The sequence below is a fragment of the Macaca mulatta genome, chromosome 1 (genome assembly GCF_049350105.2).
Source record: "Macaca mulatta isolate MMU2019108-1 chromosome 1, T2T-MMU8v2.0, whole genome shotgun sequence".
In the NCBI taxonomy this organism is placed as follows: Eukaryota; Metazoa; Chordata; class Mammalia; order Primates; family Cercopithecidae; genus Macaca; species Macaca mulatta.
The window spans coordinates 73,952,529-73,970,746 of NC_133406.1; the positions used below are offsets into that span (position 1 = coordinate 73,952,529).

At 38.0% G+C, this 18,218-nt stretch overlaps 1 protein-coding gene across 2 annotated transcripts in view; it reads right to left on the minus strand.

The window, feature by feature from the left end:
• USH2A (usherin) overlaps positions 1–18,218 on the minus strand; it is a 797,990-nt gene that overhangs the window by 596,727 nt on the left and 183,045 nt on the right. For both annotated transcript variants that reach the window (XM_015116260.3, XM_015116269.3), the window contains one exon: positions 7,600–7,783. In XM_015116260.3, coding sequence (XP_014971746.3) covers positions 7,600–7,783 — 184 coding nt within the window. The remainder of the gene's footprint in view (positions 1–7,599; positions 7,784–18,218) is intronic.

The following is an 18,218-nucleotide window of genomic DNA, read 5'->3' on the forward strand; positions in this document are numbered from 1 at the left end:
CTTTTTAGAGAGTAGCTCTTCTTTCCATAGCACTTTCCAGCATTACTTAACAACAGAGCCAATTCTGCCAGACCTGAGAAGAAATCTAAGCCCCACTCAAACTTGGGAAGTTTGGACTTAAATAATTATTTGGAGTTTTATGTCTTTTTCACCAAGATGATGATAGCATGAGATGGCATGAGACTAATTTTTATTTGGGGGGAGATGAGGAAGTAATGGTTAGTTCTGTGCTGACTATATTAAAAATGAAATGCACGAGGGACTTGCAAGCGTAAACCTCAGAGAGACAGCTGGCTACAGGCCTAGAGTTCATGGCAGGCATGATCATATGTTTGAGAGCCATTGACATGTATGTAGTGATTGAAATCAGGGACACAGTTGTGGAAATTGAAAGGACATATTAAAAAGGAATAACCAACAAAAGAGATAGAAAACAAATAAGAGAAGTAGAATCTCAGAAGCCAAAGGAAGAGGTAATTTTAAGAAATAAAGCGAAACAATAAAATGACCAGCACATTGAAAAACCGTGAGTCATGACAAGCAATCATAAATCAGTTTTACTTTTGTCTTTTACTAAATGTATAATATGGAGCTAATTCCACCATGTTCCATGTGGATATAAAATGAGTTAGTCACATGGCTTTTCTGGTCTTTCTCAGGCAATAGAATGTCCTACAGTTACTTTACATTGCAAAATACAAATTCAATTCAGAAAATAGAATGTCTAATCCTGTATATTAGTCAACACTCCAATCTTTATTTAAAGAACAGACATTTTCAAGAACATACTTCTCTCCCTTTCATCTAGCTAGGACATGATGAAGGCAGCAAGGCTATGACCAGAGAAGGTAGATTGGTTAGCCTGCCCCCTCATGTAGAGCCTGCAGGAAGGGTAGAAACTCAATGGACTAGCACCACCCAAAGCAGTCTATTGTTTCTGGTCCTGCATATACATAAAACTGACTTATCACTGACAGTAGTACCTTCCTGACTTCTTCATTCATCTTTCTCACTATCAGGTATACTCGCCTTTTGTTTTAGTGCAGTCAGATGCATTTTCTTTTTGACTGGTTGCTTATTAATTCTGTAGCCCACAGGAATCTTGTCCTTTTCTCTACACAGGCCCCTTTGTCTTCTAAGTGGTACTTTGAGCACACACTAAGACAACCTAACCCTGTCTCTCTTCCTTGTGGTCTTCGTCTGGCCATGAGAAATACATAGTCTTCCTTGTCATGATGAACTCTGGGAGTATAAGATATGGTGCTGGGAAAATTGGCTAGCCATAAGTAGAAAGCTGAAACTGGATCCTTTCCTTACTCCTTATACGAAAATTAATTCAAGATGGATTAGAGACTTAAATGTTAAACCTAATACCATAAAAACCCTAGAAGAAAACCTAGGTAATACCATTCAGGACATAGGCATGGGCAAGGACTTCATGTCTAAAACACCAAAAGCAATGGCAACAAAAGCCAAAATTGACAAATGGGATCTAATTAAACTAAAGAGCTTCTGCACAGCAAAAGAAACTACCATCAGAGTGAACAGGCAACCTACAGAATGGGAGAAAATTTTTGCAATCTACTCATCAGACAAAGGGCTAATATCCAGAACCTACAAAGAACTCAAACAAATTTACAAGAAAAAAACCAAAAACACCATCAAAAAGTGGGCAAAGGATATGAACAGACAGTTCTCAAAAGAGGACATTCATACAGCCAACAGACACATGAAAAAATGCTCATCATCACTGGCCATCAGAGAAATGCAAATCAAAACCACAATGAGATACCATCTCACACCAGTTAGAATGGCAATCATTAAAAAGTCAGGAAACGACAGGTGCTGGAGAGGATGTGGAGAAATAGGAACACTTTTACATTGTTACTGGGACTGTAAACTAGTTCAACCATTATGGAAAACAGTATGGCGATTCCTCAAGGATTTAGAACTAGAAGTACCATATGACCCAGCCATCCCATTACTGGGTATATACCCAAAGGATTATAAATCATGCTGCTATAAAGACACATGCACACGTATGTTTATTGCGGCACTATTCACAATAGCAAAGACTTGGAATCAACCCAAATGTCCATCAGTGACAGACTGGATTAAGAAAATGTGGCACATATACACCATGGAATACTATGCAGCTGTAAAAAAGGATGAGCTTGTGTCCTTTGCAGGGACATGGATGCAGCTGGAAACCATCATTCTCAGCAAACTATCGCAAGAAGAGAAAACCAAACACCACATGTTCTCACTCATAGGTGGGAACTGAACAATGAGATCACTTGGACTCAGGAAGGGGAACATCACACACTGGGGCCTATCATGGGGAGGGGGGAGGGGGGAGGGATTGCATTGGGAGTTATACCTGATGTAAATGACGAGTTGATGGGTGCTAACGAGTTGATGGGTGCAGCACACCAACATGGCACAAGTATCCATATGTAACAAACCTGCACGTTATGCACATGTACCCTAGAACTTAAAGTATAATAATAAAAAATAATAATAATAATAATAAAAAGATATGCAGGGCACTGTCTTCCAACTTACCTATCCAAATCTAGCTAGACTGTTTCTTGTCAGTTAGATTTGCCAGATCTAAGATAGATATTAATGCACTGGTCTCTCCAACTGCAGGAGACACATGTCACCTTTCAAAGGATCAAATAAGACCTCTTCACTGGACTCAAGTGGAAAGCACCACCAACCCCTCCCTTTTTCCCACCAGTGAAACCTTTTCCCTCATTCTATCTTTTCCTTAATCTATTTTTATTTATTATATCTCTTTATACACCTTGTCTTTGATTTGCATGAGAATTTAATAGTCACATAACTAGTTCTTGAATGTCTACATGTTGCAAGTTCTGCTAATGTATGTATCATGCATGGTGAATAAAGAATGAATGAGAAAGAAACGAAATGAAGAAGAAAAAAATCTGCTGCTCTTTTATTGTTTAAATCATGTTTTCTTGAATCATAGTGCTCTTTTTAAATCTTAGTAAGTGAATGAAGAGTGAGAGATTAGACAATAACTTTCAGGGCTCATAAAGCAGGGCAGAATCAAGGGAAGGAGGTTGTAGAATGAATAGCATTTTTGTAGACAGCTATGATATTATCCATAGAGAGATGTTTGAGTTAAAATAAAGAGAGGATTTGATGGAGCAAAGATCATGGAAGGGAGGAACAAGAGTAGGAAAACAGGAAGGGATTATATCAAGAACCGCGAACAGGTTATTTTTAGACAAAAATACACATGGTTTTCTTCTAAGACTAGATAAAAAAATTAAAAATGTGTGACAATGTAGACAAGCTGGAGGTGGAGAAGAGATAATCTGGAGATACTTATATCTGGTTTTATTTTGTCTATGAGCAGAGGGCCAGATTATCTGCAAGGGCAAGAGCATAGAATTAAAACTGAGGAGACTGGCAGGAGCTTAAAAGGAGAAAGAAAGTAAATTGATAAGAAGTATATACACGGTAGTGCTTCACATCAGCATAGGTACCTGATCTTTCCCCAAGTCCTCACAGATCAGGGCAGGTATAGGGTGATCATCCCTGGAGCTGACCCCACAGTACAGCAGAAGGGAGTCTGCAATCAGGTACTCAAAAGGGTCAGAATAAAAAAGGTTTTGCCTCAGGCTAAGAGAAGACAGTGAAGTTAGGCATGGGGTTGATCAAAAGAGGAGTAAGTAGGGATAATGGGCTAAAGATTAAGAGAAGTTAAGGAGCAGGTTATGTGAGGCTTCCAGGGTCAATTGGAGTTGGAAAGATATGATATATCCATAGAATAGCATTCATGGGATTAGGAAGATTTGAGAAATAGAGAAATTATAAGTGATCACAAAATCCAGAGTGTAGCCATAGAAATGGGTTGTTGGAGTGGGAAGTGAATGAAGAGGCCAAAGAACTGCATCAGTACATTTCAAAGTCGTTTAAAATAATGGCAGGAGTTAGAAAAGGGGGAAAAATAGAATCCCTCTCCTGGAACTAGAAAGATAAGAACAAAGGGGATTGATATGGTTTGGCTGTGTCCCCACCCAAATCTCATCTTGAATTGTAACTCCCACAATTCCCATGTGTTGTGGGAGGAGCACAGTGGGAGGTGATTGAATTATGGGGCAGGGTCTTTCCCCTGCTATTCTCATGAGAGTGAGTAAGTCTCACAAGATCTGATGGTTTTACAAAGGGGAGTTTCCCCGCACAAGCTTTCTTCTCTCTGCCACCACGTGAGACATGTCTTTCACCTTCCACCACAATTGTGAGGTCTTCCCAGACATGTGGAATTGTAAGTCCAATAAACTTTCTTTTGTACATTGTCCAGTCTCATGTATGTCTTAATCAGCAGCATGAAAACGGACTAATACAGGGATGGAAGAAAAGTGCTACCATTTCCAAGGACAATTTGTAATTTTAAAAAGGTAATTCTCACCACCCCCATCAATATAACAGTAGTCAACTAATATGTAAAGATATCCAATCTCATTTATATAAAACTTGTGGATCTTTTTGTTTAAAACACACGCTTGGCTTGGCCTGGCGCGGTGGCTCAAGCCTGTAATCCCAGCACTTTGGGAGGCTGAGGCGGGCAGATCACGAGTTCAGGAGTCCAAGACCAGCCTGACCAACATGGTGAAACCCCGTCTCTACTAAAAATACAAAAAAAATTAGCCAGACACGGTGGCATGCACCTGTAATCCCAGCTACTCAGGAGGCTGAAGCAGGAGAATCCCTTGAACCTGGGAAGCAGAGGTTGCAGTGAGTCGAGATCGTGCCACTGCGCTCCAGCCTAGGCAACAGAGTGAGACTCTGTCAAAAAAAAGAAAAGAAAAGAAAAATCCCACACTTACTCTGAATCTTTCATATTTTTAGAAATCTACTCAGCTCCTCACACTTTAGCTCTATTCTCTAGACTCCAACCTGCCCTCATTCTTTTTGTGTATCTGAAGTCTGCTTTCTCTCTCTCTCTCTCTCTCTCTCTCTCTCTCTCTCTCTTTTTCTGAGACAGGGTCTCACTCTGTTGCCCGGGCTGGAGTGCAGGGGCACAATCTTGACTCACTGCAGCCTCGACCTTACAGTCTCAAGCAGTCCTCCCACCTCAGCCTCCCAAGTAGTTGGGACTACAGGCAAGAGCCACTGCACCTGGCTAACTTTTTATTTTTTATAGAGATGGGGTTTTGCCATGTTGCCCAGGCTGGTCTTGAACTCCTGGACTCAAGGGATCTAGTCACCTTGGCATCCTAAATTCCTGGGATTACAGGAGTTAGCCACAGTACTCAGACTGAATTCTGCTTTCTTTATTGTAACCTCAGTACCTTCTAAAAATGTAACTTATACCCACTTCTTTGATCCTTCCTATTCCTTATCGATTTATGTAAACATTTCAATCCACCTTCTAACCCAGGGAATCTAGCTCCAGTGCTAGTCAGGCCTACTGCAGAGTGACAGGAGATGGAACAGTAGTTTTTAAGCAATTCTTGTTACTGGACTAAAGTAAGGTGGGGAGTAACAGTGCGATAGATAATGGGAGAGGAACAGAATGGGGTAAAAGTCTCAGCCTTGAATTTAAGAATATTGAAGGGTAGAGGAAGCAATGTAATAAAGGAAATCAGATCTCACTTAAAGAAAAAAAGTTAATTGAAAAAGCTGAGACAATCAGACATCCCTAGGTCACTGGACAGGCGTTTTGCTGATAACCCTGGGAAGACTAACAAGGGGGATGAGTAGAACAAAAATGGGTAATGAATGTCACAAAATGGCATTGATGGGCACGAATGTTGCAAGGAGGATGGTGGATTGGGGAGGATATTTTTCTCCTGGTAAATGTGGTCAGAACTATGAAAAAGACAGAGGTGGCCAGGAGTGAAACAAACCAGCCCAAGAGTTCCAACTGGGGAATCTGTAGAATATTCTTTCAAAAGAGTCACACATAGGAGATAGTATGTGCAGTGATTGGCTCCTATTTTACCATCAAAATCCTGACAGTGCTTTTAAGATTTACTGTGCCATGTGCTTTCTATACTCATTTAAGTTATTTATAATAACATTAGTAGAAAAGAGTCACGATGCTCTCAGACTATCAAGATAACAAGTGGAGTGTCACAGATTAAAATATATGTATGTCTGTATGTCTGTATTTCATGAAAACAAAAATTATTTTAATAAAAATGTTAAATGATTTTTCTAGTTTTTAAAAATCACATCAAATTTTAAAAGAAAGTCACAATGAACTAGTTTAAGTTCCTTTTCAGTAATTACCCTGTCACCTGTCCACCCTCTAATGGAGGTGTTAATGAGGAGTGGAGCAGCCAAAAGGCAGGCAGCAGGGGGGCAATGAGTTTAAAAGAGCCCAGATAATCACAAACCCTGAAATAATTAGCCATTATATTTATAAATACACACATATTGAGAAACAGATTTGACTGGTTTTATCACATGCTTTCGGAGTTCAGCACACACTACTAGCTTCTCAGGGATAGGCGCTTCAAAGAATTCATAGATTTAGTCCAGACTTTAGACAAGTGCATAATCTCTCCCTCTCTCTCTCTCTCTCTCTCTCTCTCTCTCTCTCTCTCTCTCTCTCACACACACACACACACACACACACACACACACACACACGGAACTGGCATTATAGCACATCTTCAAAAATACAGCAACAAACACAAATGAGTAAAGGCAAATGGCCACAGACACCCAGAGAATAAGAAGTAGAATATTAAAGAGAGTGTAACTTTCAAAAGTGATTTACTTTCATAATATACTTTACACACTGAAAAAAATCATGTCGCAGAATACAAAGCTATGTTTCTTATCTGCCAGTCTTTAAAGCTAAATTAGAAAGGCAAGGAAAATGTAAATAAATGCAATGAACTAATATGCAATAAATTCAAGGGCAATGAAGAACAAAGCATATACATATATCCCGCATACATACATATATATAGAGAAAGAAAGTATGTGTGTGTGTATCTTCTTCTTCAGATATGTCTTTTCCTGTCTTTCTCCACATCCAGACTCTCAGTTTTTTGAGGGAAAATATATTTTATCTCATTCAACATTCCCAGATGCTTGGATAGGGACACATCTATCAATATATAGCAACCCACTCTAGAAAATATTCAAAGATTAGCATATATTAAGTAAATGCAGATGTCACGGAACCAAAAACATCAATAACAAAAAAATTTTTTTTTTTTTTTTTTTGAGACAGAGTCTCGCCTGCCTCCCAGGCTGGAGTGCAGTGGCGCGATCTCGGCTCACTGCAACCTACCCCTCTTGGGTTCAAGGGATTCTCCTGCCTCAGCCTCCTGAGTAGTTGGGACTACAGGTGCGTGTCACCACACCCAGCTAATTTTTGCATTTTTAGTAAAGACGGGGGTTTCTCCGTGTTGGCCAGGATGGTATCGACCTCTTGACCTCGTGATCCGCCTGCCTTGGCCTCCCAAAGTGCTGGGATTACAGGCGTGAGTCACCACGCCCGGCCAAAAAAAATACTTTTTACAGAAGTTATTGCTTTGCAACTGCCAAAAAAAGTCAACTGTTGGTAAAGAAAGAGTTTAATTAGTAAAGCTTATAAAGATGTACCTTCCAGTCTGAGGATCAAATCCAAAGTAACGGTCTTTGCATTGGTCACAACGTTGCCCAGCAATGGAAGCATCCTGGCAAACACACTGACCAGTCAGGCTATTACAGATGTGATGAACTGAGCCAGCTGTATGGCATGAGCATGGCAGGCAGCCATTGGCACTGCCTGGAGAAATATAAAAACCTAGAAATAAAGACATTAAAAGTTTTATATATACTTTTTATCCACTCTTTTATTTAAAGCATAATAATTGATTACACAGAAAAACAGGATACTCTACCATGGCACTATCTCATTCCCAATACAAATGTGGTTATATCCATTCTTCAGTGTGTCAATTACGACCAAAGAAAAGCTGAGTAAATTTTCTACATTGTACTTGGGTGTCTCCCAGGCATCTAAAATTCAATGTATTTAAAATCTGCTGCGTATTATTTCCACAAAAAACTTGACCTCCTCTAATCAGCTCCATTCCAACAGATATTACCAGTCATAGAGTTGCTTTGCCTAGAACACTGAGGTATCTTTGGTAGGGCAGACTTATAAAATATAGGAAACCAGTTACATCTGAATTTCTAACAAACAATGAATTTTTTTAGTAAAGGTGCCTTGCATGCAGCATTTGCTTAGACTAAAAAAGTTATCTGAAATTCAAATTAAACTAATTCTGTATTTCATTAAAATAAAAGTTTGCATCCTCCTCTTCTCTGACCCCCTACATTTTGCTAATTATCAAGTCCTATGGATGTTGCCTCCTAACAATTTTAAACCTTCCACTCTTCATCCCCACTACCACCTCCCAGATAAAGTCACCAACCACTTTTTTTATAACTAATACCTCAAACTAGATGCTACCACAGGGACTTTATGTTGAGTATCTCATTTAGTTGTCATAGAAATGCAAATAATGCAGGAATTATTATTACATCTATTTTGTCAATTAGAAAACAGAAGATTGAAAAGGTTAACACACTTTCCTAAAATGGTAGAGTTAATGGATAGCGAAACTCAGGTTTACACCCAGGCCACCAAGTCCCAGAGGCCATCTCTTCTAATTGCATCCCTCTTGTTCTGTTCCAATCTATTCTTCGTAGCAGTCTTTTTCCAAAGTGCAGTTTGGACATTTCACTTCTCTGTTTGAAACTACTTGATGACTTCCTATTCCCCTCAGGAAATAAATCCAAATCTCTCTTCCAATTTTTAATCCTACAGTCAGGTCCCAGTTACGTCTCTAGCTTCCGCTCATGGCCCATTCCCCACTCAGTCCTTTGCAGTCATATTTGTTCCTCTTCTTGAGACTTAAAGGCCTTTTCATGGGCCATTCTGTCTGCTGGGATGATTTTGACATATCTCTTTTGCTTAGCTCACTCATATATGTCAGGTCTCGTGACTTCCTCAGGCAACTTTCCCTAGGCCAGGCTAGGTATGCCTGTTACAAATTCATAGCATCCTGTTTGTTTCCTAAGTGTTTATAAAAGTTATAATCAATCTCATTTCCATCAAAATCTAACTTCCATAAGGGCAGAAAACCCATCTGTTTCATTCATCATTGTCTCCCTAGTAGCCAGTACACTGCTTGGCACATAGTAGGCACTCCATACACATTCTATGAACAAATAAAAATGAGTTCAATTATTAAAAAAAAAGAAAAAGCCTGCAGAATTTAGAGATTTTAGCTTAACTCTAAAACCCGTATTTTTTTTCTTGTAGGAAAAGGAAAGAAATACAAATATGATTCAAAAGTCTATTCAAGTTACTTAAAATCTCTTTGGAGCCCGGAGATGGAAGTTAACTGTTATAAAATTCAAAAGCTATCAGGCGGTTGAATTATGGAGCAGGCATATGAGGGAGAAATGGTTCTCAGGGTTATGTGATATGTGTGTGCATGTATCTGTACATATACATATACACACATGCACAGACACATGGGTACACACACAAGCATGTGCAAAATGCTGCAAAGAATTTTACTGAAACAATGGGGTAGAGGGATCACAGAAGGATTCTAATGAATACAGTTACAGCAAATAAAAATGAATTGTACAATTGTCATGACACTAATTCAAAGTTCATAAAATAGCAATGATATTGAAAGAAGGAGAGCATCAGCACAAAGTGAATCCATTCTGTTATCTATTCTATAGGGAACAGCAAAAAGTAATTAGGATACTCTGAAACTCATTTCAGGCTCTAGTTGAAAACAAGCCATTTTCTTATAGCCACCAACAATTGGTTTTTTTCCTTCCCCTAGATCTTGTACATTGCGTCTTACAAAGTTTCAAGGGCAGGAAAACAGAATTGTGCTCCATGGGAGGAAAAGGAAAGGGCTCAAAATCTGTGCCATTCAGTTGGAGGAAATCAACTAATACTATCATTTTATCATAATTTACAGCCAGATTTCGCTATTTGTTTATTTGTATCACCTGACAGCAATTTCCCTTATATATACATTTGAAGAAATAGATCATGGCCATAACAATTAGTATATATTCTTATACCTGATTCATCACATGGTCAAAGTCAAATTCAGAAGGCTTCCATTTAAATTCAAGGCCACTGTGGTTGTGATTCTTTGTATTTTTGTTCCTGTGAAGGTATCTAGGCCCTTAAATCCATGATGATGGCATCATGAATGTGCTAACAGCCCTCCAATTTGGATAAATTACCCATTAGCACAGATACTTACAAGTAGAATTAATTTAGACTTATTTCAATAGCTCCAAGCCACAGAAAATTTGGAATAATTAAGGGTGAGTTTTAGAAGAAATGATGTATGAGATAAACCTCTAAGTATAGTAGGGGATGGCATTTTGGTGCACAAGTTGGGTAGTCCAAATTTTGCGGAGTAAAGAATGACACAGAAAAATCAGAAATTTAAGCAGAGAAGAACTAAAAAAATGTTAAGCACCCAGGGAGACTGCAAATGAAGGTAGGGCTTCCAGGAAAAGACTGCATGGGAATTTGCCTTGGGGTTAATTCCCCTCCTCCTCTCCGGAGCATGATTATAAAGGTTAATCCCACCAGTATTTTAGTTGTCCTATTTTTAAGCAGTTCTAATTAGGATGACTCAGGTAACTTCCTCTTGCCTTACCTGAATGTGCCTAATTCTAGACCATTACCTCCCTTTTATGACTTCCAACTATAGAAAACAATCTTTTCCCTTTCCTTCTGCTTAAACTTCAACTCCTGAATGTGGCTTAATTATAACTGACCTTAATTTATTTTAATGTAATGCATTTCTGATACCCCTTCGTTAGCTCTACTTCATGTTCCAAATCTTTGTATCTGTAGCATTGTAACTGATCTTATTGAGATTTCATTTCATGAGTGATTTTGTACCACATTCTTAAGCATGGTCATTAGGACAACATCATTGCCTTGCATTATGTAGTGCTGAGTGTTCACACATACATGGTCCAAATCAGCTCGCTAGTTTATTATTTTCCCATATTATTTAGCTGACCCCTGGTTTTAAACACGACAAACCTCAAGTGGAAAAATATGTATCATCCAGTTAAAGCAAAGAGTCACCCATATCATAAAATAGTGTTGCTTTATCTAGGAGAAGGATCTATAGAGTTCAAAGTTATTAGCAAGGCAGCTGGTATTATCTCCTGTAGTGGCTATTTGCACAGCACAGTATTTGTCCTGGGCATAAAAGAAGAGCCCATTTCCCAGCAATGTCCCTCCTGAGGACCATGAACAACCAGGCTTTGCCAAGGTCTTGAAAGGGAGAAAGAAAAGAAGTGTAACCTCTAGGCCTTATTCAAGAAAGGAGGGCAATGCTGGGGCTAAGCACTAATTGTAAGACATTTAGAAGAAACTACTCTCCCCTTAAGCCAGAAAATGGACATAATAGTTACACGAGAGCCCAGGGAGGGATGTGTGGCTCACCTATACCCATGCAACAAAAGACTATCTTGGGAATGGCTTTACGAATCAATATTTTCAATACTGTTGTATTGTTTGTAAACTATATTTCAATATAGTTGATAATGGTAGTTTTCAAATTAAAACAATAATAATTTTCCTCCATTTGGGAGTTATAGATAAAATCTTGCTAAAATTACTTCTAGACTTACTTGATCAAGTAAATACATAAATATTAATATTATTCATCCCAAGGTATAATTTCTCTTATTTAAAACAATTTTTAAATGTTTTTCAGTTAAATTAGATAAACTTAAATTATTCTGCTGTTATTCCTTTTTTCTGGGCTGCTACTCCCTCCTTGAGCAGCTTGCTGATTCCTATTTCCTCTTAAAATTCAGATCAGAAATCATTTTCTCTAAGTTCCTAACACTCTGCTTCCTTCAAGAATTGATCTTTTCCTTCACTTTACTACTTCTCCATATTGTATATTTCTAATATTGCTCTTATCACATTGTGATACATTTACATGTGAGTCAGTTTCCCTTACTAAATCACAATGTCTTAGTATATTTGTGATTGTATATCTTAACACCAGCATCGTCCCTGGTAATTTACTCAACAGATGTTTATTGAAAAACAGATATATGAATGAAATGGATAGATAGTTGAATGGATGAATGGGTGGATGGATGGATAAAGATCTGCTGCCCTCTAAAATATGAGATGATTCCTTTAACACTGAAAAGGAAAATGGTAAACATAAATCTGTGAGTCATGAGAGTGGTTGGTCAGAGTGGCCTGTCCGATCAGGGAGTCTAGAGAGGAGTATATATGAATCAGACACAATAAATTTAAAATATAGTGCTTATCACAGCAACAGATGGAACAGAGCTATAGAAAGAAAATGTTACACTAAAACTATATCTTAGTTCTTAAAGCAAAGTACATAATAATATGCTCATGTAAGAGAAAACATTATTGGAATTTTCTGTTTCATAAATAATCCAATTTTTCTATTTATGTGAATACCCATGAAAGACCCTCAGTAACATACTCTCTAAGAATCAAATCCAATAACAACAAATAACCCAAATAATGACAACTCCGATTACATCTTGGAGATTATAATTAATATATGTGTGTATGCATATTCAAAATCCACAGCAAAACTCTTATTCCCTGTTCCCATTCAGTGTTTATCAAATGTATGTTCTAAAGCCTGTCTCCTATGCCATTCCAACCATCTCCAAAATTTCTCCAATGAAGTTCTCAGAGATAATTCCATTTCTAGACCCCTTTAGTTTACCTCATCATTATTTGAACATTGTAGTTTCCCAGGACTCTGTTAATTGTCATTTTATGCCTACTACTTGGGTTTTGAACAACAAATGAAGTATCCCAGGATGTGAAGCAGTAAGCCAGAATCATGAGTTGAGATATGTTTGAAGGTGGGGGAAAGAAACAGTATTTATCTAACTCACCCTCAAATATTTATTGTGTGAATGTCTAAGACAAATATTGAGTTAGTTATTTAGAAAAAGTTCCACTCTTTCAGAGTATACACTCTGGAGTCAGATGGACCTGTACTTATAAATGGCTCTTCTACTTAATTAGATCTCATTTCCCCAATTAGATTAAAACGAGAATAATCCCAGCACCTCCATCATAGAAATACTGTGCATGTTAAGGCCGGGCGCGGTGGCTCAAACCTGTAATCCCAGCACTTTGGGAGGCCGAGACGGGCGGATCACGAGGTCAGGAGATCGAGACCATCCTGGCTAACACGGTGAAACCCCGTCTCTACTAAAAAATACAAAAAAGTTAGCCAGGCGAGGTGGCGGGCGCCTGTAGTCCCAGCTACTCGGGAGGCTGAGGCAGGAGAATGGCAGAAACCCGGGAGGCGGAGCTTGCAGTGAGCTGAGATCCGGCCACTGCACTCCAGCCTGGGCGACAGAGCAAGACTCCAATTCAAAAAAAAAAAAAAAGAAAAAGAAATACTGTGCATGTTATATGGAACTTTGCAGGCAAAGCCCTATTACAGAGCCTGGCACACAGCGAAGTCTCAGTAAATATCATCTATTATCATCTTTGTAATTGTTAATTAGCAAGTCTTCTATGACAGAGATATTTTTCTTATCAGCGTCTTTTACTTTTTTTTCCCCAGATATACCTAAGATTGTGGTCTATATTTCCTGTGATAAAATCCTTCCTGATGATTTATCAGGGAAGAGGTTCTTACTTTGAGACTCAGGTCTCTCTGTGAAAAACATGTTAACCTAGAAAATTGTCTCACCAAACACTAGGAAATGTGGCATAATTGGATATCAACTTTGATGCATTGATTTTTAATGGAACATCAACATCTGATTCCAATTCCATTGGCAGGGTCTTGTACGCAATTCTAGTTTATGAGCTCATCACTTAATAAATATGATGTGCTACTTAATGAAACAAGATGCTTTGTTTTATGAATTGTAAAAGAAAACCAAAAGTAAATACTAGGGGGAAGCATGAGGCATTGTCCTATTAGTACAAAACATGTCATAGGAAGCTGTTTTCGTTATAAATTAGCCTTTATTTTATTCCAAAGCTGCAGAGTCTTCAATAAGCACTCTCTGCCTCTAGTTCTCAAGGACAAGGGTGGGTCACTGGCTTGGGATGCCTTGACATCCTTCCCTGCCTTCCTCAGCCTGGCCTCTGATTAAGTGCCTACTGCTGAACATTATAAGGTCATCCAGCACAGAAATAGGGAACTGGGAAAAGATATTTAGTGTTATATTTATTAGTGTGGATATGTGTACATTCATATATGTACACACACTCCAAATAATTTTAAATTAAAGCATTTTTAAAATACTTAATGGAGGTTAAGCAGCATTTTTAACCTCTGTTCAAGTTATTGAATGGCATATTAAAACCAATGTGGCTCTAATGTACCTTCTAATGTGCACTGCTGCTTTAACAAATTGCCTATAAATTTTAGTTGAATTAAACCTATTCCTTGTACATTTGTAGTAAGGTTAGGTTAATAATACATGAGGTTTCATTACATGCACCTTCCTTAATAATGTTTTTTAAGAAAGTGGGACAAGAATCTATGTGCAGTCACCTAGTATGGGTCAGCAGTATTTGCAATCACAGATGAAAGGGAGGCAGAAGTCCTTAAGCTTGCTACTCATCCCTTCCTACCCCATCCTTCTCCCTCCATGCCCCACTACTCACACACACCAGTGTGCTGTCTGCCCCTGTGGTATATGATCTAGGTCTCTCAGACATGTTTAAATAAGTAAATGAAAGCTTAAGATTGTAGCAGCACATTTTACTGTGCACATTGCAGGGCTGGCTACTGCAAAACATCTGTTTATGATAAAGATACTTCAGGATAAGTGTTTCTCTTTTCAGTGCAAGTTTTACTGTAAGAGACCATAAAACCAGGGGAAAAAAAATTAAAGTGGAATTTCTGAAGCAAAACCAAGAAAAAAGGAAAATCCATCCCAAAGCACATATTGCTCCTTTCATGGGCTATGCATATGTGTGTACTGTATCTTGTTTTGTTAAAAAATATATAAGATACTTAGGTCACTATTATTTTTCCTCTTTTGTAAGGTTGAACACAACACTTTTCCTAAGTGTTGTGAAAGAAACATCACAGACCTTTGCTAGGTTCACACCTAAAAACAGGAGAATGCCACTGAGGTATTTTTGAAATAAAATTATTCATTAATTCAGAAAATACATAGGCAGCACTGCTATGGAGGTACTCTTATCCCTGCCTGAGATAGAGCACTGAACAATTGTGAAGGACAGCAATGAGACTTGTTGGCTGGAGAGGAAGAAATGATCTGAAGACTTCTGGAAATGAGGTCAGAGAGATCACGGACATTATAGACCACGGGGGTTATTAAATAATATAAACTTTGTTTCTTATTAGCTATGGTGAAAAGCAAATGGAAGGTGGAGTGATGGGATGTGACTCAAGTTTGAACAGTATCACTTTGGCTGTCTGCTGAGAAGTGATGGAAAAAAGACAAAGGTGAGTAGGAGGCTACTTGAATAGTCCAGGAACAGAGGAAGGTGGCTTGGACCTGGCTGGTGTAAGTAAGGGTGGCAAGAAGTGGTCAAATTCTGGATATATTTGAGGGTAAAATCAGCAGAATTGGTTTTGTTAGATGAGACGAAGGTTGTGGGGAAAAGAGAGAGCTCAAGAATGGCTGCAAAGATTTGGTCTGAAAAGGTTACAAGCCCAAAAACACTAGGGGAACATTGCCAGTAAAACACAGTGGATTGAATAATTTTTCCCTCCTAAAATCCCCAGAGATAAAATTAAAAAAAAAAAAAAGAGAGAGAGAGAGAGAGAGAGAGAAAGAGAAAATGACAATCAAAGATAATCTAGAAGAAAAACCTAAGCTCTTGCAGTGGAGAACCCAACAATAAGCTAATTGATTCAAGTTGTGTAACTCTAGAAAGAAAGGTTTCGGATTGAAAGCTCCAGAGATTTCTGGAAACAGATATCAGGTGTGCTAATACCTTCCCCAACCATGAAGTTGTCCTTCTTACATTTTAGGAGGACGCAGTAAGCTTTTCCTTTAGAAGTTAAACCAAAGAAGGTCTGGACCCAACAAGTACATAAACAGGCATTATGTGAAGGGTTGCTTGTGATTATTGATTTTATGCATCAACTTGGCTAGGCTTGGTGCCCAGTTGTTTGGTCAAACATGAGTCTAGATGTTGCTATGAATGTGTTTTGCAGATTTTCTTAGAACATAAGAGCCATCTTCGATAGGCAAAAGGATTCACTGAGAGCCCAAGGATATAGAGATGGTAAAAACTTCCAGATGGTTTAAAAAAAAAAAAAAAAAAGAAGTGGAAAAGAAGCAAGAATCTGATTGACATTGCTAACAACTAATGGTGCAAACATTTAAAATTTTTGAATATTTTTTGAATGAAAGTGTTTTCATATAGCAGTAAAATTTCAAATCATTCTTTATGTTTAGATACTTGAAGACAATAAAGATACTTCAGATATTCAAATTTTCTCCTCAAATTACTTCCCTCCTTGTATTCTTTTTCAGAAGCTACTGGCACATGTGCTCTACCAAACACACAAATAAATAAACCAAGAAGAGAGAACGTGTAGGATTCAGGAAATGAAGGATCCAACATGGGAGACAGGGGAAGGCAATTGCTAGTACAGCAGCAAATGTTAACCCTTGGATATAGCTGTGCAACAGAACTAAAGATCAACCAGCCTAAACTTCCCACTCGCATATCTAGGGGGAAAAAACAAAACCTTATAGATTTCTTGAATAGAGTTCCCGTGGAGAGTTTCGTTTCCTAGAAATGCCTAAGAGAGTCCCGAAAAACTAAGCAAAGGCAAATTTTTTGAAGAAAGAAAATATAGTCAAAGCATATTATATGGCATAAATGTACAGTAAATTTATATAGTCATAGTAAAGAAATATCTGAATGCTGATTTAACCAAACAAAGGGATTGCTAAGCAGGAGGTGAAAGCAGCTAAACAACTCATCTTCTATAGGGGGAAGAAAATAAATAATGTCTACATTTTAAAAATCAAGATTTTATATATATATATCCCGGAAATACAGACATGAAAGCCCAGAAGAAACATCTAAAGAAGTTGAAGGTGTTTTCCCTGAGCATGGAGATTCCTGGGAAAATGATAAGGCTGGGCTCTTTACATTTTACTTGTTTTTTAAAATTTTGCAAATATAAATTTTGATTAAAATTCCAATTAAATTTAAAAATGACAATACTGGATAATAACACTAAGTCTTCTTCGTGCAACCCCCTCCTGATCTCCTTTCTCTTTTCCTGGCTCTTTTTTTGGAGAGCTTTATCTGGTACCCATTTGCCTTTTTTTTTTTTTTTGATACAGAGTTTGGCTCTTATTGCCCAGGCAGGAGTGCAATGGTGTGATATCAGCTCACTGCAACCTCTGCCTCCCGGGTTCAAGTGATTCTCCTGCCTCAGCCTCCCAAGTAGCTAGGATTGCAGGCATGTGCCACCACACCCAGCTAATTTTGTATTTTCAGTAGAGATGGAGTTTCACCATGTTGGTCAGATTGGTCTCAAACTCCTAACCTCAGGTGGTCCACCCACCTTGGCATCTCAAAGTGCTGGGATTACAGGCATGAGCCACCATGTGTGGCCTTTAGGAGAATAATTTATTAGTCACTATTTGCCTAAGTACAGATGTAACAAAACTCCTTTTCAAAGGTTTATTGCAAATTGTCTTCTTTCTTTAGAGGAAGATATAGAAAATGCATCAACACTAATACTGAAAAACAATGATCGTATTTAAAGCATTATTGTGTTTTATTTACATGTGCAATTGTCTTATTTCCCTTGTTAGAGTTGCAATATCTTGAGGGCAAGTATTATCTTATTCAACTTGCATAACTACAATAATAATATAATTAATTGTACATTGTGGGCACATAGTAAGGGGTTTATTTAATTGAAGACACTGAGAAATAATCAGGAGTTTTAACAAGGTCATCTCATTGGGCTGCTTTTTAAAGCAGGCACTCATGATCTTAAATGAGAAAAAAAAGCAAAAGAGAAAAACAGAAAAATGACTAATTTTAGACAATAATATAAAAAGAAACAGGTTGATAATTTCTTTCACTTCACCATTCCTCCTTTTAAACCATTTCCTGTTTCCATTGTAATGAAATATCAGTATGACTTTACTTGTACAATATAAACATGGCTACCCAGTTT